Below are 27,924 nucleotides of genomic sequence, written 5' to 3'. Positions count from 1 at the left end.
CAGAGCTTCAGAAGGTAGAGAAATACGCAGGTGAGAATAAACTTAAAAATAATGTTGAATATTTAATAGGAAGGCACAAGGAATTACAGTAAATATACATAGTTTTCTGATATTAAGTACCATCTTTACATTGCACATTAGCTCTTATCTACACCACACGGCCAAAAGTATGTGGACACTCATGAATACTAGGATATAATTAGGTGTTTCAGCCACAATCATCACTAACAGCTGTAACATAATTAAACACATAGTTCATGCAATCTCCAGAGACACACACACTGGCAGTAGAATGGATTGTAGTTCTGCAAAAAAGTCTGGGCAAATATTGCAAAGACTAGGTTATGTGCTATATATATATATATAGATATATAGATAGATAGATAGATAGATAGATAGATATACAATTGCAAATTTCTTTGTTTTTGTTCAGTGATTTATTTTCTACATTCTACAACAATACTGGGGATTTCAAAACTATAAAATAACACATATGGAATTAGGTAATTACGTAACAACAACAAAAACAACAGTTAGTTGTTATTTAAAGACACAGAGGTCAGCCTTTTTGTAATAGTTCTTGCAAGAACAGTATTGTCAAGTGCATTTGCAAAATCCTGTGCTGGCCAGGGGTAGCTCAGTGGTTAAGGCATTGGACTACGGTTAGGAAGATCCCAGGTTCAAACCCCACAACCACCAAGTTACCACTGTTGGGCCCTTGAGCAAGGCCCCTAACCCACAACTGCTCAGATGTATGATAAGATAAAAATGTAAGTCGCTCTGGATTAGAGTGTCTGTCAAATGCCTAAATGTAAAATCCGTCAAGCACCATAATGAAACTGGTTCTCATGAAGGAGGGCGAGACCAAAACCTACCTCTGCCACAGACGAGAAGTTCATTTAGAATTATCAGCCTGAAAAATGACCAATTAACAGTATCTCAGATTAGAGGCCTTATGAAGTCTTTACAGAGCAGAAGTAGCAGACACATCTTAATATCAACTGTTCAAAGGAGACTAATGCATTGTTTGGACGCCTTCAGCCTTTACAATGTAGAAAGAAATAAAAATCAGAAACGATTGTGGAGTTAGAAAGTGACCCCTATATATATATTTGTTTATGTGCAAAGCTTTGTGTTACATTGAGAAGGTGATCAGCTTCATCTGATTGAGTTTGCAAGTCATTTTTAGGAGAGGGTGATTCTTTTCCAAATCAGTGATTCTCCATTTTAATGCCCATGGTTCTGGGATGAGATTTTATGCAAGCTCATATAGGTGAGATGGTCAGGCGTCCACATACTTTAGTCCATGTAGTATATATATTTTATACACAAAACCTCATGCATGTGTTAAACAATGCATTTCTACTATTTATACAAATGTAGAAATAAAAAAATTATTTAAGGTGACCTCACTTATTATGTGTTGAATAAAATTCAGGTTGTATTCCACACATACAGTAATAAGAGTTTGTTAAACTATTTCAATAAATAATTAAACAATTTCTTACAATAATGTATAATCTCTAAATATATTGTCCTTATTTTTATAGAGCTGCAGAGACGGAGAGTGGAAGACGGTAATTACATCTGAGTCTGTAAAACTTTTAGGAAACTTTCATTAAGAGAAATGAGATACATAATGTTTATTGGGGTTCTTTGGCCTCTGTGCACGACCATTTTTAATAATGTTTGAAAGATTTGATTTCTGTAAGAAGAAAGTTTGGTCAATGTCTCTTACTGATTTATTCTTGACATTCATTTGTGTGAGTCTGATCCTTATGTTGACAAGCAGAATAAAGTTAGATGCTGAAATCTCTCTTGTAAGTGGCTAATGAAGCAATTATACACACCTGAATAATCACTAAGACCTGTAAAGCCCCATGTGTTGTGTGCATATGTCTTCTGACGTCACACGTGTTACTGTTGCAAAGCGTTTAGCAGTCAGCTTTCTCGGTTGATTACAAATAATGACAATTATTTAACTAAAATGTAACCAGTAACCAAATGCTAACTATTCACTCACGCACTTATCTAACATGTTGTAAATTGTATTAAGACAAATTTATATAAAATATTGCATCATTTTTTTAGAGTTTATAAAGAAGAAGTCATCTTCAGGTAAAAAAAAATTTACCTTATCCTTTGAGTGTGTGAGTTAGAGAGAGAGAGAGAGTGTGTGTGTGTGTAGGTGTGTATGTGTGTGTATGTGTGTGTGTGTGTGTGTGTGTGTGCGTGTGTGTGTGTGTGTGTGTGTGTGTGTGTGTGTGAGAGAGAGAGATTGTGTGTGTGTGAGAGAGAGAGAGAGAGAGATTGTGTGTGTGTGTGTGTGTGTGTGTGTGTGTGTGTGTGTGTGAGGGAGAGAGTGAGAGATAGTGAGAGAGAGAGAGATTGTGTGTGTGTGAGAGAAAGAGTGAGAGAGATGGTGTGTGTGAGAGAGAGAGATTGTGTGTGTGTGTGTGTTAGAGAGAGACTGACTTTTAACGTTCCTTTATTTTACAAAAAAGTAATTTTTCTAATAACAAAAATAGTTCGTATAATATAAATAAATAAGGCAACAGTTTTAGTAAAAAATAAGAAAAGAGAAAAATAAATAAAAAAAAAATATTTTTAAAAAAGGGTACAAAAACATTCATTTAGCAAATTGTGTGAGGGGAAAAAAGCTTAGCAATGGGACTTTGAGGTAAAATTCAAGTAAACCAGATCAATGAAAGTGTTGGGTCTAAAAATGGTCAGGTATGTATAGTGCTGAGCTGGTGTATTAAAACAATGTTTAAAGGGTACGAATAGGTACAGTAATACACATGGTATATAAAACTAGCACATAGATAAAATACAGGTAAAACACAAGCTAAAAAGGATCTCATGCTTATTTTAAAAGTAAAAAAAAAAAAAAAAACTGTCTATGGATATAAGACGCCCCTTGTGCCCACATCTGGTCAAACTCTGTGGGTCATCTTTAGGAAGGCGAACTTAACTTTTAATCTTGCCCTAACCAATGCTATTAGCATTCTTTCAGCATCGTGTGTGCCCTCACATTTAGTTTTTTCACATTTTGAGAGTTTTGCCTGGCCTATAATGTAGTTTAAAACAGTGAAAGATTTATCTTTTGGCTTATACTTTGGCTCATGTATATAGAGGTTGTCAGTCCATGTGACTCCTAACTCACTTGTCCAGGTTTTAAGCAGAGAGAACAGCCTTCCCAATCTTTTGCATTTTAAGAACAGGTGGTCTACTGTTTTCTCCTTCCCACAGAAGAGACACTCTATGCAACTAGTGGGGTCCATGTGCGCCATGTGTCTGTTCGTGGCCACAGCCCCGTGTACTATGCACCACTGTAGATCGGCTGTACGCTTTTCTTTGGGCGGTTTGTACAGGGACCTCCAGCGTCCTCATGAGGATGAGCATGGTGTCAGCCACTCTGACCACCGTGAGTCCCTTACTCCAGCCAAGGATCTTTTGTGCAAGACCTTGACACATGGTCCATGCAGCGCTTTTTTCTAGGCGCCCTCAAAAGTTGTTAAAACAGATGTTTTGAAAGAGAGGAGGGCTCCTTCCTTTTGCTGAAGGTTTTCCGCTGCTGGGCGTATGAGTAGTGTTAGAGGAGGCTGCTGATGCTCTCTAGGGCTTTGCCTCGGGAGGTGAGTGCTGACATCACTTCGCCCAGGAGTCTCTCAATTAGACGGCTTGATTTTAGTCCAGTTTTTGTACAAAGTTCATCTGCAGTCTTCCACTCTGTTTCATTCCTCATGTCCTTGATTTTGGTGATTCCTGCTTTCTGGAAGCGGTGTCGAATGAAAGTTGATGACAGCATTCTGGTGTTTATGAGCGGGTTGTGGAATAGTGGCTTCTCTTCGGTGCTTTGGAAGGGTTGTGCATCAGCTCTGCTCATCTTTATCATCGAATTCCAGCTTTTATGTACAGACTGATAGAACGGCATTGTGGCTGATAAGTCAATTTCATTGAGGTTAAGCACGAACAGGTGTGTGTCGTAGTTTAAGCCTTCCACCAGTTGAAGTAGGGCTTTGGCTATGCCTGTCCATGCCAGTCCATCTTCATAGAAGAGCCTCTGTGCAGCCTGCAGTCTGAAGGTTTTTATTCTGCAGGACAGGTCAATCAAGCCCTGCCCACCTTCTTGTACAGAGAGATATAGCACTGAGACTCGGGTCCAGTGTTGGCCAGTCCAAAAAAAGTTCACCAAGTTTCTCTGTATTTCCCTGATTAATGTCTCAGGGGGTTCAAGAACAGTGAGGCGGTCCCAGAGCATGGAGGTGATCAGATTATTGACGACCAGTACTCTCCTCCTGTAGGACAGCTGAGGCAGGACCCAGGTCCATTAAGACAACTTGGCACACACTTTTCCCACTACACCCTGCAAGTTTTTATTTTGTAAATTTTGTGTCCCTAAAAACACCCCAAGGTACTTAAGGCCGACTTTGCCCCATTGGAGACCACCTGGCAAGATTGGGGGTCCTGTTTATTGCCATTGCCCAATTAAAAAACTCTCACATTTTTTCCAGTTTACACGTGCTGAGGAAGCTCTCGCGTAGATGCTCAGGTTCCTTGTCAGAGCCTGAACATCATCTTGATTTTTTATTTTAAAAAAACGGTTACGTCATCGGCATATGCTGACAGCACAAGTCTTTCCTGTGACTCTCTGACAGGAGAGCCCTGTGGCTCGGCTTTTAATTTGTGCAGAAATGGTTCAATAGCGAGACTATAGAGTTGTCCAGACAGTGGGCACCCCTGTCTTATTCCCCATTTTATTTGGAAAGGGAAGCTGAGACCACCTCCAATCTTAAGTGTAAAATCAGCTTCAGAGTATAAAAGTTTAATCCACCATAAAAAGTTGTTTCCTACGCCAAAAGATGTAGGAACAAAAGTGTCTGGAAAAGGTATTCGTGGTCAACTCTATCAAAAGCTTTTTCTTAGTCTATTGATAAGAGTTAATCTCTTTTTCTTAATCTATCGAAAAATATTGTCCGTTATGGTGCGGTGAGATATGCAGTAGGTCTGACTGTGGTTCACTACTGAGTGCATGCATTGTTTTAACCTGCTTGCGAGGCACTTTGAAAGTATTTTGTAGTCACTGCAAAGTAGTGACACTGGTCTCCAGTTTTTTAGTTGCCTCAAGTCTCCTTTTTTTGGGATCAGTGATAAGACCGCCCTTGTGCAGCTCACCAGTAGCTTCCCGCTGTTAAAAACATATTTAAAAACTTCATGGAAATCAGCTCCTATTACATTCCAGAAGTGTTTATAAAATTTACTTGGCAGTCCATCTATTCCTGGTGAGCGTCCTGTTGGAGCTGCTGAACAGCGTCAGATAATTACTGCAGCTCAAGTTCTGCGTCCAGCAGAGTGCTTTGCTCCAGGGACAATTTTGGAAGCTCTCTGAGTAGTTCCTCTCTGCAGGATGGATCACAGGGCTCTGCACTGTAGAGCTGAGTGTAGAAGTCAGTGGCTGCTCTCCTCATCTCACTTGGGTCAGTTGTTGTTATTCCATCTGCTCATGTCAGATACACCATCTGATTTTTGGGTTTAATGTTTCTGGACAGGTTAAGGAAGAAAGCACTGGGAGCATCCATGTCTGAGCATTGATGCAGGAGATACGATGTCTGATTAGGACTGTATTGGCTTGTTACTGGAGGAAGGAGCTTAGAACTTTTCTTTTTCCTTCCAGGATACATCTCATTCTGATGTCTTTCTTGCTGCCCACTTTGCTTTCTGTTTGAGTGATTTCTGCCTCAAGTTCTTTTATAGTGTTTTTTTATTTGTTTTTTTTTTCCCACCTCCCACCAAGAGACCAAACTGCTAAAATCCCCTTTTCTATCTTTCTATTCATTCCATAAAACTTTTAAATTTTCATAAAAGATCTCATCCTGTACTTTTTGTGTTTGGTATTTTTATCTCTATGCTAATCAGATGAAGATCAGAAAAAAACAGTGGGGAAAATGGCTGTTTTGTGAAGATTGTTTCTGTGGAATTTGGTGATATAGAACCTGTCCAGTCTCGCTGCAGTGATCTTCATATTATTAACCTTAGCCCATGTGTATTTTCTTGTATTTGGGTTTTTTTCTCTTTACATATCAACCAGACTACTCTGCTTAATGGGTCCTCGAGCACCTCAGCAGACTTTGGGTGTGGTCCCTCTCCGTTTCAGTCTAGGGTAAGGTCTACTGTGCAGTTCCACTCCATCCTGCACCACTACACCACCTGTCTGCTCCACACTGGAGCCCGGTTCATCCTGCACCACTGCCCTGACCCCACTAGGCCCAGCCTCCTCCCTGACCTGTGCTCTATGTGGACAGCTGAACTTTTCAAGTTCAAGTTCAAGTAGGCTTTATTGTCACTTCAACCATATACAGTTAGTACACAGTGAAACGAAACAACGTTCCTCCAGGACCAAGGTGCTACATGCAACATACACTTACAACATAAATTAACAAAGAAGCTAAACTAGCTAGCTAGGAGGCCTAGTTAGCTGGCTAGCAGAGACAAGACAGATATTCCTAACATAAATTACAACATAAATTAAATTAAAAAAAAAAAAAAAAAAAAAAAAAAACTAACTAACTAAAAGACTATCTACAGGTTTCTTTTTCCCAGACAACAGACAACAACATAAAGTGCACGTGCAAATGTGCAAAACGAGCAACAACAAAGTGACAGTGCGACGACAACGGCATATCAGAACAAAAAACATAAGCCATAAAATATGGTGTTGAGGTAGTAAAAAACATAGCAGCAAGAATTGGTATTTGTGCAAAAAGTAATGAATATTGTGCAGAAGAGATAAACAGTGAGGCATTTACAGATGTGTGTAGGATAGTTTGTGTGGGTCAGTGTGTCTGCGCTTGTGTTGATTTTTCAGTCCAGTCACAGTGTTTTGATGTATTGATGTAGTTGAGTTGTAGTAGTTAAGCTGAGTTGTAGTAGTTAAGCTGAGTGATAATGTTTGTGTGTGTGTGTGTGTGTGTGTGTGTGTTTATCAGTTCAGTTTTTGTGCCCGATGTGATGATTCGAAGCACTTCATGCTCCCAATGTATGATTTTCCCTCATCTGTGACTCTGAATGAGATGTCCAGAGTGAACTCAGTCAGAAACATGAGCACTGTACGCCTGAAGGAGACGCGTGTTTCGGCGCAGGGTTTTTACAGTTTAGAGAAACTATTCTCATACTGCTTACTCTCTTACAGAATCGAGACAATTCCCTCTTTATATCTTCATTGGGGATAAAAGGAGGAACAATCGACACGGTAACCTTCATTTTTCTTGCACTCAGCGAAGTAACGTAATAAAGTTCTCCACTTACCTTTATTCCGTTTTCAGTCAGCTGATGTACGAGTTCCCTCTCCTTAACGAACACCACCACGGCCTTGTTCATCCGCGATGCCGTCACGATGCTCTCGCACACAATACACTCTCACCGCCAGCAACACCTGCTCCACCGAAACCACGGCGCTCACCTCACAACGCACCCTGTGACGGAGTGAGAGAGGACGGGCTCCACCGCTTGGGTGAGCCGCCATCCCTGCACCCCGCCACAAGATCAACAGCTCCACACAACAGCAGATTAAAAATAATTACGGCGTGTGCTTGCTATTAATTATGTTATGTTTGTGCTTTAGAAAAAAAGCTTAAAAGTGTTTCAAAAGATTTGAAAACGCTCATTCGCTCTCACACCACGCTCCACACTCTGCTCTCACACCACCTCCCAGCATGAACCAGAGAGAGAGACTTTGACTTTGACAATCCTTTATTTCTGCTAGGCACATTAAACAATAAAATTAGTTAGTAAAATAGTATTTAGATAACTTACTAAAATATACACAATAAATAAATAAATAAATAAATAGAAAGAGCATGGTTGTGGTTATTCTGTTAGCTAAAGTAAGTTTCAATCATGGCTCTACAGCTAATCACAGGTGTCTGTGAACGCATGCAAGCAGAAGGAGGGGATAGCACTCTCTTTTGAGTGTTACGCCGCCCCCAACGGTGCGTGAGTTTAGAGTTCAAAAAGATGCGGTTGGTGGCTTCATGTGACTCTGAGGAAGCACGTGCTAGTCCTTCCCCTCACTGGTTGGTGGTTGTAGCCTTGATATTGGAGTGTGGGTGGGAATTGGTTACTAGGATTCTCGATTTTGTATGTTTGGACAGAATTGTCATGGTGTCATAGTCTGTGCCTAGGGTTACTTGGTTCTTCCTGGTAATATAAATTGCCATTTTTGGCTTGACCCAGGCTAACATTAATCAGTTGACATCTGACTGCCACCGGGGACAATGTATAAAAGCATGAAAAACTGATTTTCTTTGACAACAGAAAGGACATTCTTGTGTGACCTGTGGGATTAAAATAGAGATAAAATAATTTACAATGATACCGTGTTACATCCTCCATTGGAGGTCAGCAAATTTCTTGACTAACAACGCCCTTCACTCTCGTTTAACATTGTCGTTAACCCTAAGAACACTTCGCCATGGGGTTTTTTGACCTCCCAGTCAGTTTTTTCTTATTTAAAACTTTGATGCAGGTTCCATACAGTAGCTTACCCGACCACCTCCTTCTCTTCTTCTCCTTCACCTGGCACTGTAGGAAAGGGCCCTCACACCCATCCAGGTCTGGGGCGATGTTCAGCTGGAGAAAATGCTCCAGCTCCAGGTGGTCATGCCAGAGATGTCCAGATGGCCCCTGTAGACCAGGGGCTTCTTTAGCAGCCAGTGTATGGTACATCCTTGGTCCTGGATTTTATAACAGTTCTAAATTTTAAAAAGTCCACAATAAAAAAACTGGTGTCCAACATTCTTGTGCCTAGTAAAAATAAAGTTCTGTCGAGCACCAGAAATCGGCAAGCAGGCCCTGGATTTTTGCTAGCAGGTTTGGTGGTGGGTACACGTCAGTCTGTGCCATAAAGATGATGCTGCCAGGTTATTAATAACTAGTGTATGCACCCTGTAGGACATTTTTGAGACCATCCACTTTCACCTGCTAAGTCTCGCCTTCAGTTTCATCACTTCAGTAGGCTCACTATACCACTTTTAAATTTTGCTTAGTTGAATGCACTAGTTGGGGGAACAAAGCGGTTGCGGGAGGTGGCTTCCCCTTAGTGCAGCCCGGAGCTACTTTAAACGGCTGCTGGGGTACGCTGTCCTCAGGCCTGAGAACGTTGCAGCGGTAGTCCTGCGGTCCCTGGCCTCGGCGTCGTCGCAAAACCTCGGAGGCTTGTTCCTTGCCTAGCCGTGACGGGTAGCCCTGTCCCTGGCTAGGTTCGCCTACCGAGCGGGCCCGAGCTGCGGGAGGTCGCTCGGCTCTTTGGCCGTGATGTTCCACCATTATGGGTGCAGCGCGCTCGGCCACGCGCAGTGCCTCGGGAAAGGGAGGCTGGTGCCGCTAACCTGATGTGGTCGTGGAACCGCGGCGGTCGAAGTCCCCGGAGAAATGCGCGACGAGCTAGCTCTTCCTGCTTGTCGTGCTCGAATTCTGGATAAGCATGGCGCGCGAGGCATCTAAAATCCATGGCGAAGGCGCCCAGTGGCTTATCTATTTAATTTTTATTTTTCAGTTTTCCCCCTGAGGGATTGCCACCTTATTGTGGTCAGGGGGTTTGCGTGCCTCAGTGACCTTAAGATCTATAGTCTTCAAGTGGGACACCCAAGTTGGACAGGTCTGAGGGTAGAGTGTATACATGATGCCCTCTTCACATTTCTCACTGCCCCCCATATGTGCCTGTCTAGAACCGACCCTGGCTGTAAGAGCTTATGACAGACATGGGAAGATATTTCCTTTTGGAGATAGCGTTGGATTATTAATTAAGAAACCTAAAAAGAAACCAAAAGAAAACTGAAAACACAGAGCTCCACCGTCTACGCAAGAACGGACACGATTCTTGAAACTTAAACAAAAAAAACTAAAGATGCTCTCGGGGCTTATGTCTTTAGGAAGAGAGAGAGTAGAGTTTGCACTTTAACCCGAGAGCGCGCACTAAACTGATCCGTGTCGCTTTCCCTCACTTTCTCGCTGGTGTCTTAGACAGACAGAGGCTTGGGCTTTGCCTGTGTCTTCTTCAGCGCGCTTTGTCTTTGGCCCTGACACATTTTACCGGTGCGACTGAATGATCACACGGAGTGTCGCAGTATCACGACCCGGCCCGTTCTGAACAGTTTATGCGCGGCTCTGCCCCTCGCGCGAGCCGCGTTGTTACATACATATCCACAAATACTTTAACAACATACACTTATCATGAATTGCATTTTATATGAATGTTACATATGAGACACGCGCACAAACACATACTTATATAATATATTCACATACAAACATGCTGTATACACATAAAAACATAATGTATTCAGTAAATTTGTGAATTACACTCAAAGTAATTATGAAGTCTGATTTGATTGGTACCAATAAACATTTTATTTCTATTTATTCTATGTTTTGCTGGCGGAATACATTTTAGGCACTGATATATATTTGTTCATTTATGTCTTCTAATGATGGCGACACATTTTTACGTTTTAAATAAGATATGTTGGCATATTCACAAATCAGGATATTCGCATAGTTAACACTATCAGATAGCCTACTATCAGGAATGATCTGTAATTTCAAATGACATTCGAGCAACTGTCATAGATCATGTTCTGGTGCATGGCATGACTATGGGGAAGGCAGGGCAACGCAACACACACACACATACACAATCTCTTATTTCTCTTACACACACACACACACACACCCACACACACACATACACACACACACACACAATCTCTCTCACACACACACTCACACACAATCTCTCTCTCACTCACACACACAATCTCTCTCTCTCACACACACACACACACAATCTCTCTCTCACACACACACATCCACACAATCTCTCTCTCTCTCACACACACACACACACAATTTCTCTCTCTCTCTCTCTCTCTCTCTCTCTCTCTCTCTCTCTCACAAACACACACACAATCTCTCTCTCTCACACACATACACACAAGCTCTCTCTCTCTCACACACACACACACAATGTCTCTCTCTCTCTCTCTCTCTCTCACACACACACACACACACAATCTCTCTGCTTGTACAGTGATTGTGGATGTTCTTCCTCTGTTAATTTAAGAATAGCACACAAACTTTTGTATGTATATACATTTTTATTGTGTATATGGGTCATTGACGGATAAGACCTTTTTTTTTAAAAAAAAAAAAGCCTTAAAAAAGTCATCTGGGGCAACCGTAATATATCTCAGAATTCACATTTTTATGTATCATTAAGACTAGTTGAACTCATATCAGTAAGTAGATAAACTGATGAAGAAAGATAAACTTTAGTGCCCTTTTCATTTCACAAGTTTATTCTATAATATCAGAGTCTCCTTCATTATCCAGTTAAAATAAATGTTTATCCCTATAAAAGGAATGGAAAATGGCTGAATTTAGAAAAAAAAGATAAAATATACAAATAATTATACTTAAACAATTAACTCTATGTATATAATTGATGTATAGAATATGAAAACTACAAATATAGGACATATATCTATCATTTAAAACACTCAGCAGTGGTCGCCCCACATGATACTCGGTCGCCCCATATGATGTTTTCAAGTTTACTCAAGTATAACAGGCTAACGGTTAGCCTCAGAAACCAAACTAGCTCCTTCTAGTGACAAAGCACTATCAAATTTATCATCAAAATATAGATTTGTGGAAAAAAAATATAATTCACAGTTTTGGGGTGGTCGCCCCACATGATGACCAAAAGTGACTACAACATCACAGCCGTTAAAAAACAGCTTTTCCTTACTATATGAGAGAGACTGATTTACTATACAGTTGTTTCCAGGGGGTCTTCACTCGTGTCTGGCTGATGCAGTATCCCATCCTTGAGATGTTTTTTTTAAATAAAGGTCCCAAAATTGTGGTCTGTTGATGGTCGCCCCAGATGATATGGATAGAATCAACATAATTCGGACAACATTCGTTTGTATGTCATGATAGAAATATATGAGCAAATGCTTTATAGTTTTGTCAATGAGTGTAAAACATGTTTAAAATTATGCCAACTAGGAAAAGCGATATATTTAAGTTGATTTAAAGTGTTTTTAAACCAGTTGTCCTAACTAAAGTGAAGGCCGGACGGTCCCCCATATGGTGTTTTGGCACTTCGGATAGCAGAAAAATGATGAAAAACTTAAAAATTTGGAAAAGTTAAAGTGGTTTAGTAGGTAAAGAAGGTATAACAAGTAGATGAGAAATTTTTATGTATTTTTTAGTTTTTTCTGCAAAATAAAATTAACCCGGACAGAAAAAGGGGGCGTCACGTCATTGACCCATATACTGTATATATACTGTATACATTTATTGTGTATATACAGTGGAACCTCGGATTACGAGCATAATTCGTTCCGGTGGCAGGCTCGTATTCCAAAACACTCGTAAATCAAAGTAAATTTCCCCATAAGAAATAATGGAAAAATTAAAATTATTTGTTCCTCAGCCCAAAAAAATAAATACATAAAAAATATAAAAGTAAAAATAAAACAAATTAACCTGCATGTTACCTTAAAAAAAGTACAAATAAATCCCGACCAATAAGTGTTTCCATTTATGTGCACAGACGCTGTGTGTGTGTGTTTTTCTTTCTCCTCCACTGCTGAGTGTGTGTTATGTGTGTGCACGAGCGTAATTTGACACTGTGCTGGTTGTGTGTGAGTGAAGCACCCCCTCTCTTTTTTACACACACACACACACACACAAACACATTAAAGGCGAAAGAGAGAGTTGTGAACCGGCAACGGTGTCAAATTACGCGCGCACACACATAACACACACTCTGCAAGGCAAGAGCAAAAAAAACATACACACACACACACACATACACATAACACACACACACATAACACTGACACACAGTAAAGGCGAGAAAGAGAGCATGTGTGTTTGTGTTTGAAAAGGCACGGTGTTAAATTATGCGCACACACATAACACACACACACACACACACACACACTCTGCAGTGTGAGAGAAAAAAAACACACACACACACTTAAACACTGACACATAGTAAAGGCGAGAGAGAAAGAGAGTGTGTGTGAACCGGCGGTGTCAAATTATGCGCGCACACACATAACACACATACTCTGCAGCGCAAGAGAAAGAAACACACACGCGGATTGATTATACCAGTAAGAGATGAGCACTAAGATCCAGCAGGGGAGATGAATACCCGTGGCCCCAGAGAGAGAAAAACCGTTGGCTCAGTTGTGATGACGCTCGGTGTCAAAACAAAAGTCGCATGCTTTATACATGATACTCGGAGCTCGTAAACCGCGACAACGCTCGTTTTTTAAGTCAAAATTTATTAAAAATCTTTGCTCGTCTTCCGGAACACTCGTAAACCGCGTTACTTGTAATCCAAGGTTCCACTTTATAAACATTTACGCAAGCTTTAAAAAGGTTTTTCACTAAGACAGTGGAGGAATCTATGTTTGCAAGGTTTTTGTACTAAAACAATGGTTAGTGTTTACTTCTATGTTTGGAGAGAGCATGAGCTCTCTTATGTCCCATCATAGTGATCTCTCAGTCATAGTGATCTCTCAGTCATAGTGGTCTCTTATACTCTTTCTCTTTCTCATACTCATGTGCTCCATGGGGTAAAGGTTCCTTTAGAAATCAATATACATACCTTGTACTCTCTGTATTGTTTCATTTTAAAAAGGTTATGATGGCAACCGGCAGCTTCAAAAATGTTGAACTGTCCAGAAAAAGTGTAGGCGAAAGTCTGCAATTATGCTCTGCAGATGCATTACATTTACATTTACATTTAGGCATTTGGCAGACGCTCTTATCCAGAGCGACTTAAATTTTTATCTCACTATACATCTGAGCAGTTGAGGGTTAAGGGCCTTGCTCAAGGGCCCAACAGTGGCAACTTGGTGGTTGTGGGGTTTGAACCTGGGATCTTCCGAACCGTAGTCCAATGCCTTAACCACTGAGCTACCCCTGTCCCTATGGCATTAAGCCTTGTCCTTTCTCTTTATTAGGTAGATATAAAACATTTCTTGGCAGGCAGTCCAAATGACTACTAAAATCATTTAAATTTTTATTTAATTCCTCCTCTTGTCCATTCAAGTTTCACTGATAGTGTTGATACATTTTCAGACCTTTCGCTAATTGCTTTACTTTTTGCTCAGTTTATTTTTGCAGAGGAAATTTTGTCACCTTTTTTGTATGTGTTATTTTGTTTAAAACTTAAATTATGTCATCGGCATACACTAAAAGATGATGTGTTCCTTTTCCATAGAAAATCCATATCCATTGGTTATCCATAGATATCTGTGCTCTACACTATCAAATGCTTTTTCTTGGTCTAGGGAAATCATACTTATAAAAATAATTATATTTAAAATGTATAATCTTAAAATTTTTAAAATGCCTTGAATCAGAGCGATATTATTGAATATAGATATTTCAAACATACATACGTTTGATCTGTATTCATGCAAACATTTCTTAGCCTTCCCGCAAATACCTCTGATACCATTTTTCGTGTCGCAACTGATCAATGACATGAAACTGCTTTTTTGGGTAACAGTGTGAGTGTAAATGACCCTCAAAGTGTTTACTAATGTGAACTGGCAATTTAAGGCTTTTAGTTTGATAGTGACACTGACTGTGTGCACAGAAGGAGAACACAATGACGTCCTGCTCATCGTAATATTATAAAGGGTAAAAATTAAGTATGAAGAAGAAGGTAATTGCACACTTTCATGACTATATTCAGTGATGTAATCTAGTTATTTTTATGGTGAAATGTTCGACTGTATTGCTGTTACAATAATCATGTTCATGTCAGCTGTAGAGGCTATGCTTAAGTGAAGGTGCTAATTTCTACCCTCCCATATGTACGTGGTAGAAGAGTATTTGTATGTAAGATAAATATGGCGTAAAAGATTTCTGTGCGTATCCACGTTAGAAGCTGTGTACGCTCACAAAGTTTCAAGTTTTATTGTCATATCCACAGTAAAAAAACATGTTCCCCCTTACAATGAAATTCTTTCTTTGCTGTCCCCCAGTGAATGTCACTTAATAAAGATGTCTGCACTTTGCTTGCAGTTGCTTAACACGCGTTCAAGATTTCAGGTGTAAAACATCACTGTTTTTTTATCATCCTACAGGTTGTGCACTCTGTTTAGTTTATGTTAAATATAAAACTCTTGTATTTGAAGTAATTTCGTATTGTTTAAATTAGAGATGGGGGAAAAATCAATTCAGTTATGAATCACGATTCTTTTGTGTGGCTATTCACATATCACCACATTGACTGCAAAAAGTATTTTTACATTCATAAAAGAGATGAACTGGGCTATCGGCCAGTGACTAGAATTGGCTGATTTTAGGTTTGATTGGCCATGACTAGTGATCTCGGATCAGCCCATTAGCCTCAGATATTAATGATTCTGGACAGAGCAGAGAAGCTTCCGGGTAGTGGCATTACACATACGTTACAGTTTGTTCCAATTGCTAACACACAAATTTTTTAACTATTTTTTTTCTGGTTTTATCAAAATAATTAACACAATTCACAAAACCAGACACCCAAACTGTAAAATACCTCATATATATATCCTGCAAAATGAAGCACTGCAACCGAAACTACACATAACATTATCAAAATCAAACCTTTGCATGAAATGGCACACACTTCATTTATATTACCATATTTTTGCCTAACCATCTATGTACACACTGTTGGGCATAATGAAAAGCACCCCATCTTTAGTATGCTTTTCCATAAAATATGTATCAGATTGTTCACATGCACAGAAATATTTGCAGATACACATCCATGCTGTTGCAACATTTTTTATTTTTTTACTACAGTAAACAAGTCAGTGCAACATACTGTATGCACAGCAGATATATTTACATGGGACTGAACAAAAATATTCTTACAAAAAACAGTAAACTAAAAAAGAAAATTTCTGAAAAAATATATTACAGTAAAAAAAAAGAGGCAAGAAAAATAATTATGCAGTATTTTTGTCACGAACCCCGGTTACTCATCTCTTTTTGGTTTGTTTTTCCCACGCTGTCAGATTTCTCTACACGCGGTCATGTTTTCTCTAGACTGTCACGTCTCTTCCCACGCCTCCGTACCGCCCCTCCCACACACACCGGTTCCCCATTCACAAATAATTTCTCCCGGCATTTAAGGAAGCGCAGTGCGCTTTCTTGCTGCCGAATTATTGCGTGCTCCACAGCCCAGTTTTTCCCGCGGTTATTGTTCTAAGATTCATGTGTATTTCGACCAAGTGTTTTGTTTAACGGTTTTCGCCTATTGCTCTTCGCCTCGGATTTGTTAGACCTGTTATCTGCTTCACGGACACCGATTCACGCTTCGCCCCTCGACTTTTGCTATCGTCCCTCGCTTCGGTTTGTTTGATCTGGCTCTGATTGCTCTCACGGATACCGACTCACGCTTCGCCCCTCGACTACGCTATTTGTTATCACTTCCGGATTCCACACACTTCAAGACACCAACAGGTGAAACGACTCTGCTCATCTCTATTTCTGCCCCGTGTGGAGCTGCATCCACTTCTGTTTTCTCCACTGCATAAACGACATCCAGCAGCAGCATCCACGTCAAGATTAACTGTGGGATCTCACTTTAATAAAACATCAGAGCTTTACTGCAGAGCTGCACCTCTACTCTCCATTACAGTTCCATATTCACTATTCAGTGGCATCCGTGATAAAGTGACACCAAGCACTACCCCCCCCTATCTCCTACACATTCATTAGTAAAGTTTTTCAAGCGTCCTTCCACAGTGGTGTCTGCACTTGGGTCCTATCAGCCTGCCTGACTTCGCTTGGCCCCCTGACAATTTTGCCACACAGCCGGGTCTGGCCACAACGCCTCATCAACATCACATGCAATATCTTCCCTTGCCAGACATCGAGGAAAGAAGCGCCTTGAGTGCCTTATCCATCCCTGAATTGCACCCACATCAATCTCACCATGCCTCTTCCATGGCCTGCATGGAGCCATCCCCCTGCGTGGGATTGCATGAACATCCATTTCCAGTACTCCCTGAAAAACAAAGAACAAAAATCAGTCAATATGGTGTTATCCAGTACACTGGGAAATGTTGCGTGTAGTGTACTGCAGTCAATATAGTACTTACATCCACATATGCTCGTCTGAGATCTTTGTTTCTTTGAGAGTTTCTCTCAAACGGCACCTTATAAAGTTGTTTCATTCTGATTTGGTTCCGCTTGAGAATGCGAGCCAATGTGGACAGACTGACTCATTGAATGTTGTCGAATAAGGTGCTGTCTTGGATGATGTGGTTTTGAATTTCTCGTAATCTAATTTCATTATTTTACAAAACTAAGTTTACAATGGCAGCTTCCTGTACCCCGGTGAACATTTGGCCCCTTCCTCCACCACGGTGTCGTCTCTCAGTCCTTTAGAAAAAATAAAATAAATATATGTATAGGGCTTGGACAATGCAGGCTAAATATTTTCCCCCACAGTAGAGTACATTGTACAGGAATCTTGTACAGTTCATGAATGGCTGATGTCATACACTAAGTAAACAGGTGTCACGAAACTGATACACTAGACATGGGGTATACTACATGTGTACTACATGAAATTTTGGTTACATACCTGTTCTCCAGTCTAAAGGTCCGGATGACAGAGACGACAGTACAACGGATCAAGTTTGGCTGCACTCTCTGTCCAGCCTTACGCATTGTCAGCCCATGGTTGATGACATGATCTACTAAGGTTGCTCTGATTTTATTTGAAAGTGTTTGTCTTCTTTGGCCATGAAGTCCTCTACCTGCTCTACCCCTACCTCTCACTCTTCCTCCCCCTCTTATTATCAACCTCCTTCTTCCTCTTCCTCTCTCTGTAATGTCTTCAATTGTTGTTGTAAAAAAAAAGGTGGTCTTTTCATTGTGCTTACATCCTCATTGAAGAGTTAACAATTAACCATTGAGGCGTTTGGCCAGGTGGCACATGTAATTGGCCAAATAGCTCATGTAGTGTCATTTTGAATTCAGTGTTTTGAAATAGCAAACATGTGACTTTATGTCAGATTGTTGTGTCTTATGCAGATAACTGTTTTTCAGTGCATTTAAAGTGTGTAATTAAAAAAAAAAAATAAGTGTCATTTTAAAATGCAAAATGTGTGTAAAGCAGAAAATGTGGTTAGACTTTTGGAGACTTGAGAAGTTTTGCTCTCTGTGTGTCAGTTTAAATAATTGGGCTGTGCATGTCATTTTAGTGTGTTTGCAATTGGAAAAAAACTGTAAAAGCCTCAATCTGCCTTTTTCTCTAAACTCTATGAGCGAATTAGTCTCAAATCCACTCATTACACACGCTTACACCAGTCTCAAAACACTGTGAGCGCCAATTGGTTGAAAACTCCATCCATGTGCACCCATGTGCTCATTGTCAGATTGAGTTTTGAGACTTTAGATAATATACCACCATTTCTTCATAATCCCACAAGTGGTACACAGTGAATTATTTGCTAAGTTTGTTTAGAAATAATATTCATGCTGGATTACAGATACGCACAGCTCAGTTAAATGTCGTATTAAACTCTTGTATTTCAAGTTAGTTTGTATTGTTTAAATGCTTTTTAAGTGAGAAAACTAATGATATATAATGTTATAAGGAACAAGCTATATTTAATTTATCATGAAACATTTAAGGTGTAAAATTGTAACAAACTTAGGGAAAATGTAATATTGAATCGGGATGTTTATAAAATCCTATGCATTGTGATATTTTATTGGGAGGCGAGTATCCAATGAGATGTCTCAAGTTTCAAAGCATAATTTGTAATTTTTTCCCCCCCAAGCTAAAAAAGTATTTTGATGGTGCACCCATTTGATTACAGTTTTTCTGAATTGCTAACACACATTTCCTAAAATCTCATCTTTGTCTCAAAACACAAACTCTAAAATTCAAGCTACAGTCACAAAACCTTCGACTTCTGTTGCAAAACCAAACATTTGACCCAAAACTATTTGAACTTTACTCAAAATCAAGCACTACTGTCAAAAACCACACAAAATCAGCCAATGTGCAAACACAACTTAGCAACGATTACACACTAGATAAATAAATACAAAACACTGTGGAATAGCGGTAAAATAATATTTATTCGTTTATTCTTGTACTCAAATTTAAACAAAAAGTTTTATATAAAAAAATATATACTGTATATTTTACAGCATATTCAGATAATTTATTCTGCCTTAGCATCATGCCTCTGTGCTGGGTGAGGCCACAGGACTTCATCCACATCACATGCTATGTTCTTCCTTGCAAGGCAAAAAATTTTAGCATGCCAGCCCTGGCAAGATTCCACTCCTATCTCACCACATGCTCCATTCATTGCTTGAAATAGATTTTCCTGTGTGTAAGGGTTTTGGTCGTATACTTTCCATGTCCATGCCGAGAAAAACTCCTCAATAGGGTTTGAAATGTTGCTTATTGTGAAACCAATCGCGTATACTTGGACCACGGTGAAAGCTCACATTGTCCTAAATGATAACATACATGGGATGCTCAAGCAAAGCATCCCGTAGACCATCCAGGAATGTTAGTAGAATTTCTGAGTTGTATGGGCCAACAGTAACATTACTGTGGAGAACCCCATAGCTGTTGATGGCAGCACAGATACTGTAGTTACATTTCCACCACGCTGGCCAGGCAGTTCAATAATGGCACGTTGACCTATGATCTTTTCTTCTCCTTTTGGCTAGATTGAATCCGGCTTCATCCATGAAGATGTATTCATGAGGCCTAACCATTGAGTCAAGCTCAAAGATTCTCTGCACACAGTGGAAACAAACTACATTTAGTTCTGTAAATGACACAGTATGGTGCATACATGTGCTGCTTCCCAGACAATATGGTATACATTCTACTACTGAGTTTACTGTAAAAGTTTACTTACTTGCACATACTGACATCATTGCTCTTTCACTCTCACTGTTTCGCTCAAATGGTACCCGATAAACTTGTTTCATCCTTATCTTGTTGCGTTACAGGACACGGTCAATTGTTGACAGACACACACTATTTATTCCCTCAAAATGTATGTTGTCTTCTGTAATCCGCTGCTGTATTTCACGCAGTCGAATTGCATTATTTTGATGGACCATATCCACAATAAGTGTCTCCTGGTGTTGTGAGAACATGCGTGTTCTTCCACCCTCATGTGGCCGTCTTTCAATTTTAAAAAAACAACAACATTTAGTTAGAAGTATACACATATATATATATACAGTACATACAGTATATTCATATATACACATACATACTCACACACATATATATAGTATATACATATACAGTCGTGGTCAAAAGTTTTGAGAATAACACAAATATTAGTTTTCACAAAGTTTGCTGCTAAACTGCTTTTAGATCTTTGTTTAAGTTGTTTCTGTTATGTACTGAAATATAATTGCAAGCACTTCATACATTTCAAAAGCTTTTATCGACAATTACATGACATTTATGCATAGAGTCAGTATTTGCAGTGTAGGCCCTTCTTCTTCAGGACCTCTGCAATTCGACTGGGCATGCTCTCAATCAACTTCTAAGATCTGGGGAGTTTCCAGGCCATGGACCCAAAATTTCAATGTTTTGGTCCCTGAGCCACTTCGTTATCACTATTGCCTTATGGCACGGTGCTCCATCGTGCTGGAAAATGCATTGTTTTTCACCAAACTGTTGTTGGATTGTTGAAAGAAGTTGCTGTTGGAGGGTGTTTTGGTACCATTCTTTATTCATGGCTGTGTTTTTGAGCAAAATTGTGAGTGAGCCCACTCCCTTGGATGAGAAGCAACCCCACACATGAATGGTCTCAGGATGCTTTACTGTTGGCATGACACAGGACTGATGGTAGCGCTCACCTTTGTTTCTCCGGACAAGCCTTTTTCCAGATACCGCAAACAATCGGAAAGAGGCTTCATCGGAGAATATGACTTTACCCCAGTCCTCAGCAGTCAATTCACCATACTTTCTGCAGAAGATAAATCTGTCCCTGATGTTTTTTTTTTGGAGAGAAGTGGCTTCTTTGCTGCCCTTCTTGACACCAGGCCATGTTCCAAAAGTCTTCGCCTCACTGTGTAAGCAGATGCGCTCACACCTGCCTGCTGCCATTCCTGAGCAGGCTCTGCACTGGTGGCACTCCGATCCTGCAGCTCAATCCTCTTTAGGATCCTGGCGCTTGCTGGACTTTCTTGGACGCCCTGAAGCCTTCTTAACAAGAATTGAACCTCTTTCCTTGAAGTTCTTGATGATCCTATAAATTGTTGATTTAAGTACTTAGTAGCCACAATATGTTTGCCTGTGAAGCCATTTTTATGCAACGCAATGATGGCTGATCTTTGCAGGTCACCATGGTTAACACTGGAAGAACAATGATTTCAAGCTACACCCTCCTTTTAACATGTCAAGTCTGCCATTCTAACCCAATCAGCCTGACATAATGATCTCCAGCCTTGTGCTCGTCAACATTCTCACCTGAGTTAACAGTTAACAAGACGAGTTACTGAAATGATCTCAGCAGGTCCTTTAATGACAGCAATGAAATGCAGTGGAAAGGTTTTTTTGGGATTAAGTTAATTTTCATGGCAAAGAAGGACTATGCAATTCATCTGATCACTCTTCATAACATTCTGGAGTATATGCAAATTGCTATTATAAAAACTTAAGCAGCAACTTTTCCAATTTCCAATATTTATGTAATTCTCAAAACTTTTGGCCACGACTGTATATACCACATATATATTTTATTTAGTAAATGTTTTTAAACACAGTACCATGGAAAAAAATATTTTTCATTGTCCCCTTACTGAGACAAGTATACTTTTACTTTTCTTCTCTGAAGGTCCGGATTATAGTAGCCACTGAGAACCTTCTTAGGTTTGGTTGCACACGTTGCCTTGCCTCCCTAATAGTCATGCCATGCACCAGAACATGATCTATGACAGTTGCTCGAATGTCATTTGAACTGTCACATCAACACAGTGGTAAAAAAGGCCCGGCAGCGTCTCTACCACCTCAGACGCTTGAGAGACTTCCGACTGCCCTCTAAGGTTTTTAGGAATTTCTACTCCTGTACCATAGAGAGCATCCTGATGGGAAACATTACGACCTGGTTTGGAAACAGCACCATGCAGGACAGACAGAGGGTGGTGCGATCAGCTGAGCGCATTATCCGCACCGAGCTCCCTGACCTGCACTCGATCTACAGCAAGCGGTGCTGGACCAAGGCCAGGAAGATTGTGAAGGACCTCAGCCATCCCAACAATGGACTGTTTTCTCTGTTGCGGTCTGGGAAGCGATTCCACTCCCTGAAGGCCAACACAGAAAGACTGAGGAGAAGCTTCTTCCCGCAGGCGATAAGGTCTCTCAATCACATCACACCACACAGGAGTAATATTGTAGCGTTTTTCCCGCTGAGAAGGAACTTGGAGAGACGAGTGAGCTTCCTGGCTGCCCAATGCAAATGGCTGGGAGTACTTTATTCAGCACCAGCACAAAACAGCACATTCGCTAATCGCCAACACACATCCACACTAATAAAAACAGACATCTAAGCACACACACACAACCTGGCCGAAGCCACTACCCCAAACACCTTTTCCCAACACGGTGAACACATAACAACCCCTCCCGCAAAGCATGATGGTTTCCACTCAAACCCCGCCCACGCCACACTGCCCCCACCCGAGCTGTGACCATCCCCAGTCACCATGGCGAACTCAGTCTTGGAGGCGTGACGGTGGTCGCCGCTGGCGTTGTGAACTCCAGAGTCTTTTTGCAGGGGAAGAAGGGGCGCAGCCCTCTTCCTGAGGTGGATTGGCCTCCACAGAGTTTGATGTTTTGCTGGCGTTGGGCTGATAGGGAGCAAAACGGTCCCGGTGGAGCACGACCACTCACGACCGCCCCCTCAACCGCACCCAGTAGACTACATCAGAGAGCTGGGCAATTATCGTGCAGGGGCCCACCCAGTGAGACATAAGTTTAGGCGAGAGCCCCCTTTTCCTTCCGGAGGGGAAAACACCCAAACCTGCTCCCCAGTAGCAAAGTCTCGCCCCGGCTGTGAGTATCATACACGCGGCTGTTTACACCGGCGTCCGCCACGTGTCTACGCGCCAATTCGTGGACACGGAACAGTTTGTCTTTTAGTAAACAAAAATAATCCACCCCCGGCTTCGTGGGTAAATCCACTTGTGGAGGGGGCCCGAACACAAGGTCCACAAGCGTGCGCAATTCACGATCGAACATTAACGCAAGTGGCATCAGCTGTGAGGACTCCTGCACTGCTGTGCGATAGGGCCAAAGCACGAGAGGCAAATGTTCGCCCCAATCCTTCTGCCGGTCGCTGGTAAGCACGGTGAGTTGGGTGGTAAGCGTCCGATTGAAACGTTCCACGAGGCCGTCAATTTGCGGATTAAGCGGCGTGGTGCGGGTCTTTTTCACCCCGAGGCGCTCGCACACCGCTGCAAACACCTCCGCCTCGAAGTTACGCCCCTGATCGCTGTGCAACTGCTCCAGGGCGCCGAATTGGCTAAACACCTCATCCACCAGCACTCGAGCCGTGGTGGAAGCGCTCTGGTCAGGGACAGCAAACGCCTTTTAGTGACTCCGAAGTGTCCCGCACCCGCATGCCCGTGCACCCGCATGCCCCAACACTCGTGCCCGCAGATTCCGCGGCACCAGCAGCTGAAAAGATTCGCCAGCGCTGCACGGCCGTTCCCAGTGGCGGTAGAGTAAACCTCCCCGCAACACTAGTCGGTTGAACTGCGAGTGGAGAGCTTTTTCCTCGGGCCCCAGGTGAGCAACTGCGGCATAATCCGGTCTCTGGCCCGCGGTAACCCACCCCAGTACCCGCTGCAGCGCCGGATCCTTCTCCTGCTCGGCAATCAGCTGATCACAGTCCATCTGTGGCACAGGCGAAACGACTACAGGCGATGGTTTACGCGACGCAATAACTCGGCTGCACGCCGGCTCGGACGGTTGATTACCGACGGGGGCTCTGGAGGACTGCGCAGGGAGAACGTTCTGCTTCACGGGGGTCGAAGAGTGTTCAATGTCGCAACCACCCACGCGCTCTTCAACCCGCTCGCAGTGCCGACAACGCTCTTTGCTGCACGGCCGGCGGGATAAAGCATCGGCGTTAGCATGCAGTTTTCCCGCTCGGTGCTAAATGGTAAAATCGTAGTCCTGCAACCGCTCGAGCCATCGCGCTAACTGCCCCTCCGGCTCTTTAAAACTAAGCAGCCACACCAGCGAAGCGTGATCGGTCCGCAGCAGAAAGGATTGCCCATATAAATACGGCCTAAAATGTTTAAGGTCCGCGACGACCTCTAACAGCTCACGCCGGGTGACTCAGTAGTTCCTTTCCGGTCCTGACAACACGCGGCTGAAGTAAGCTATAGCACACTCTTTACCCTCGGAAACCTGAGACAGGACGGCCCCCAGCCCTACATCGCTTGCGTCCGTGTCAAGGATAAACATACGAGATGTATCAGGATATCCAAGAACGGGCGACGTGACCAAACCTTCCCATAACCAAGTGAAAGCACGCGCGTGCACCCTATCCCAGCGAAACGGCTGATGGAATATATAGTTTTTTTATTTTCTTTTTAAGGTCACCGGCGGTCGTACAAGCATTTCACTGCATATCGTACTGTGTATGACTGTGTATGTGACAAATAATATTTGAATTTGAAATTACAGATCTTCTTCTTGGTTTTAGTCCTTGCCCATTACCTCTACCTCTGACTCTGACACGTACTCCTCTGACTCCTCTTCCTCTTCTATTGTATTGCTCCATTGTTGGATCTACTCATACCATTTGCATTTGACTAGGCTTACAGTATATACTGTTTACTAATTGGGTTCACTGTTTGGACACGTGTTTTCAATTTTGAGATGTAGTGTGTAAATGATGAAAACAGTGGGCTAATTGTGTTTAAGTTCTGTAGCCTGTGTGCACCATTCTGAGTACAAGTGCACCACACTGCTAAATGTGTTTTGTGTTTAAGAATGTGTTTAGAGGTGTGGTAAATGGGAGATTCAGATTTGCAAATTGTGCCCTAACAAGAAGAATAGTGTTTAAGATTTTGACAACTTTGGGATTGATTTGATGAAAGAGTTTTGATGAAAGAGTAGTTGACAGTTTAGTTTTTACAATGGGACTTAGTGTTTTAGCAATTCAGAAAAACTGTAACGTCCTGGAAGCATGCTCTCACTACGAGATCTGTGAGTTTCTGATTTTTTCTTTAAGGGGCAGAATAGGTTTACATCACTAGAAAAACATGGAGATGAATAATTTCTTTTTATAAATTACTTTTTGGCTGATTTATAACTTTTGTGACATTGAGAGTGTGCTGTTAAAACAACTGTTTATTCTGGATTTTACCAAAGACCAACGTAGATCAAAAGCTGACTGCTATTTTTTTTATTTAAAAAAAGGGAAATTGTCATTAAAAGACTAGCTATCTAATAATTTTTCACTTAACATAATTAAACACACATAAAGACAAAAGTACATTCTTAATTATGCTTTAACTTTTAATCTACATTTTATAATTTCTTCTATGTTACAAGATATTGTAGTAAAATATTTAGAGAATAAAATCGTAACCCCTCCCTGGTGGAAGTGAAGTGACTCAAAATCAACATCCCATCCCACTCGTATACACAATCTGTCACATTTCTGTAGTTACTTTCTGATTCTTGTGAAAAACCTTTTTTTTCTGTTTTATCATTTCAAACAGCATCATCTCAACACCGGTGATGTTTAGGGAGGAAACACAAACTCCCCCATGATAAAGCGAAAGATTATTAGAGTAAAATAATACAAAATCAATTTACAGTAAAGTCTAAAAGTTTCAGATGTTTCACAACACTTCTGACTCGGTGATATTTCTATAAGCAGTCTTTGTGCATCCAGCAAAAATAAAAAATGTTAAACTTTTTCCTTGTTTTTGGGAAATAAAAAGTTCTTTTGGACTGTACTCCTTTCATTTGTAGCCAACCAACTTTTTTTTCCCATAATCAAAACATTTTATTGTTTCAGTAGAGACATAAATTACATGAAACAGTTGATTTTGAAGGTCAGAGTCGACTCCAGTTCTGTGTTCTTTTCTAAATCATGTAAATCTTCTGAATGACATTACATACTTTACCAGGTCTGATTGAAATTGTGTGTGTGTGTGTGTGTGTGTGTGTGTGTGTGTGTGTGTGTGTGTGTGTGTGTGTGTGTGAGAGACAGAGAGAGAGAGAGAGAAGTTGAGTACCAAAAAAAAATCTTTGACTTTTTTACACACACACACACACACACACAGTTTCTCTGAAAATGGGCTTCCAACATTGTTCCAAATAAAAAACAATTGTGTGTGTGTGTGTGTGGTGCAGTAACTGTGTGTGTGTGTGTGTGTGTGTGTGTGTGTGTGTGTGTGTGTGTGTGTGTGTGTGTGTGTGTGTGTGTTTCTCTCAGTGGATGTGACTCTGGATCCTGATACAGCTCATCCTGAACTCAGAGTTTCTGCTGATGGAAAACAAGTGACGCATGAAGACACAGAACAGGAGAATCTCACTGATACACCAGAGAGGTTTAATATGTCTCACTGTGTTGTGGCAAAGCAGAGTTTCTCCTCAGGGAGATTTTATTATGAGGTTCAGGTCAGAGGGAACACCCAGTGGTCATTAGGAGTGATGAGAGAGAGCGTTAACAGGAAGCGGGGGATTCCATGGTCACCTCAGTGTGGATTCTGGACTGTGGAACTGTGGGGGAATCAGTACTGGGCACATGCTGATCCCTCTGTCCTCCTCACACTGAGAGAGAAGGTGGAGAAGGTGGGGGTGTTTGTGGATTATGAGGAGGGTCTGGTCTCCTTTTATGATGTGGAGTCCAGATCTCATATCTACTCTTTCACTGGTCAGTCTTTCACTGAGAAACTCTATCCATGCTTCTGGACTTGGAGCAATAATCCACTGATCATCACTGATGTTACTGAATAACATCTGAATTATAGTTTATAACATTTTATACTGTATGTTTTACAGTTGGCTATAATCACTTACTTACTAAAACCAAAATAATAATTTGTATTAAATGTGGGACTAAATGTTATTGTGAATAAAATAAACATAAACAGTTGAAACATGTCGAGTCTATAATGGAGTGTGTTTACATTAATAATACCATCAATATCTTAGTGTGTGTGTGTGTGTGTGTGTGTGTGTGTGTGTGTGTGTGTGTGCATGTGTGTGTGAGAGAGAGAGAGAGAGAGAGAGAGAGAGAAAAGTTCAGTGACTGTTTTCTTTGAATTAGATGTGTGTGTGTGTGTGTGTTTCTCAGTGGATGTGGATCCTGATACAGCTCATGCTGTACTCAGAGTTTCTGCTGATGGAAAACAATTGACATGGACATAAAATAAACATTAACTGAGTGGACATAAAATAAACATTAACTCTATAAACAGTTGAAACATGTCGAGTCTATAATGAAGTGTGTTTATTTAAACACTAATAATACCATCATTATCTGATTTCAGCAGTTACAATCAGATTAAAGCTGGTATTAGATTTCTATAAATTCTATAAATAAACACAGATTTTAGTCCAGTTACTGGATTATTCTGTATTTGTGTTGTTAATCTAATTTCTCTTAGAAACTCTTAAAGAATGTAGACGCCTCATGAAGTTGAGTCAGACATGTCAGTGACGCCGCCATCTTGGTAAGGGCAAGTTTCCAGCTCTGTCACTTTAATTTACAGCCCTAACTAACATTTTCTCCATCTCTATTTCAGGTGTGAGATCTCTGACCGATCTCCTTCGATAACCACAGTGGTGATCCCGGCTGGGAA

General features: G+C 41.1%; 1 protein-coding gene across 1 annotated transcript; it reads left to right on the top strand.

The window, feature by feature from the left end:
- LOC128524704 (butyrophilin subfamily 1 member A1-like) lies at nt 1-27,111 on the top strand. The gene is made up of 4 exons (XM_053497428.1): nt 1-30; nt 1,551-1,577; nt 2,092-2,118; nt 26,553-27,111. Exon 4 carries the CDS (start codon nt 26,675-26,677, stop codon nt 27,074-27,076), a length of 402 nt encoding a protein of 133 aa, XP_053353403.1. The 5' UTR covers nt 1-30; nt 1,551-1,577; nt 2,092-2,118; nt 26,553-26,674; the 3' UTR covers nt 27,077-27,111.
- Nucleotides 27,112-27,924: the final 813 nt, after the last annotated feature.

The sequence above is a fragment of the Clarias gariepinus genome, chromosome 1, assembly GCF_024256425.1.
Source record: "Clarias gariepinus isolate MV-2021 ecotype Netherlands chromosome 1, CGAR_prim_01v2, whole genome shotgun sequence".
NCBI lineage: Eukaryota > Metazoa > Chordata > Actinopteri > Siluriformes > Clariidae > Clarias > Clarias gariepinus.
This window is presented reverse-complemented; position numbering and strand designations above follow the sequence as displayed.

What these genes read in the sequence shown, in the direction of transcription:
- LOC128524704 (XM_053497428.1), top strand. Translation starts at nt 26,675, where the DNA reads ATGTCTCACTGTGTTGTGGCAAAGCAGAGTTTCTCCTCAGGGAGATTT.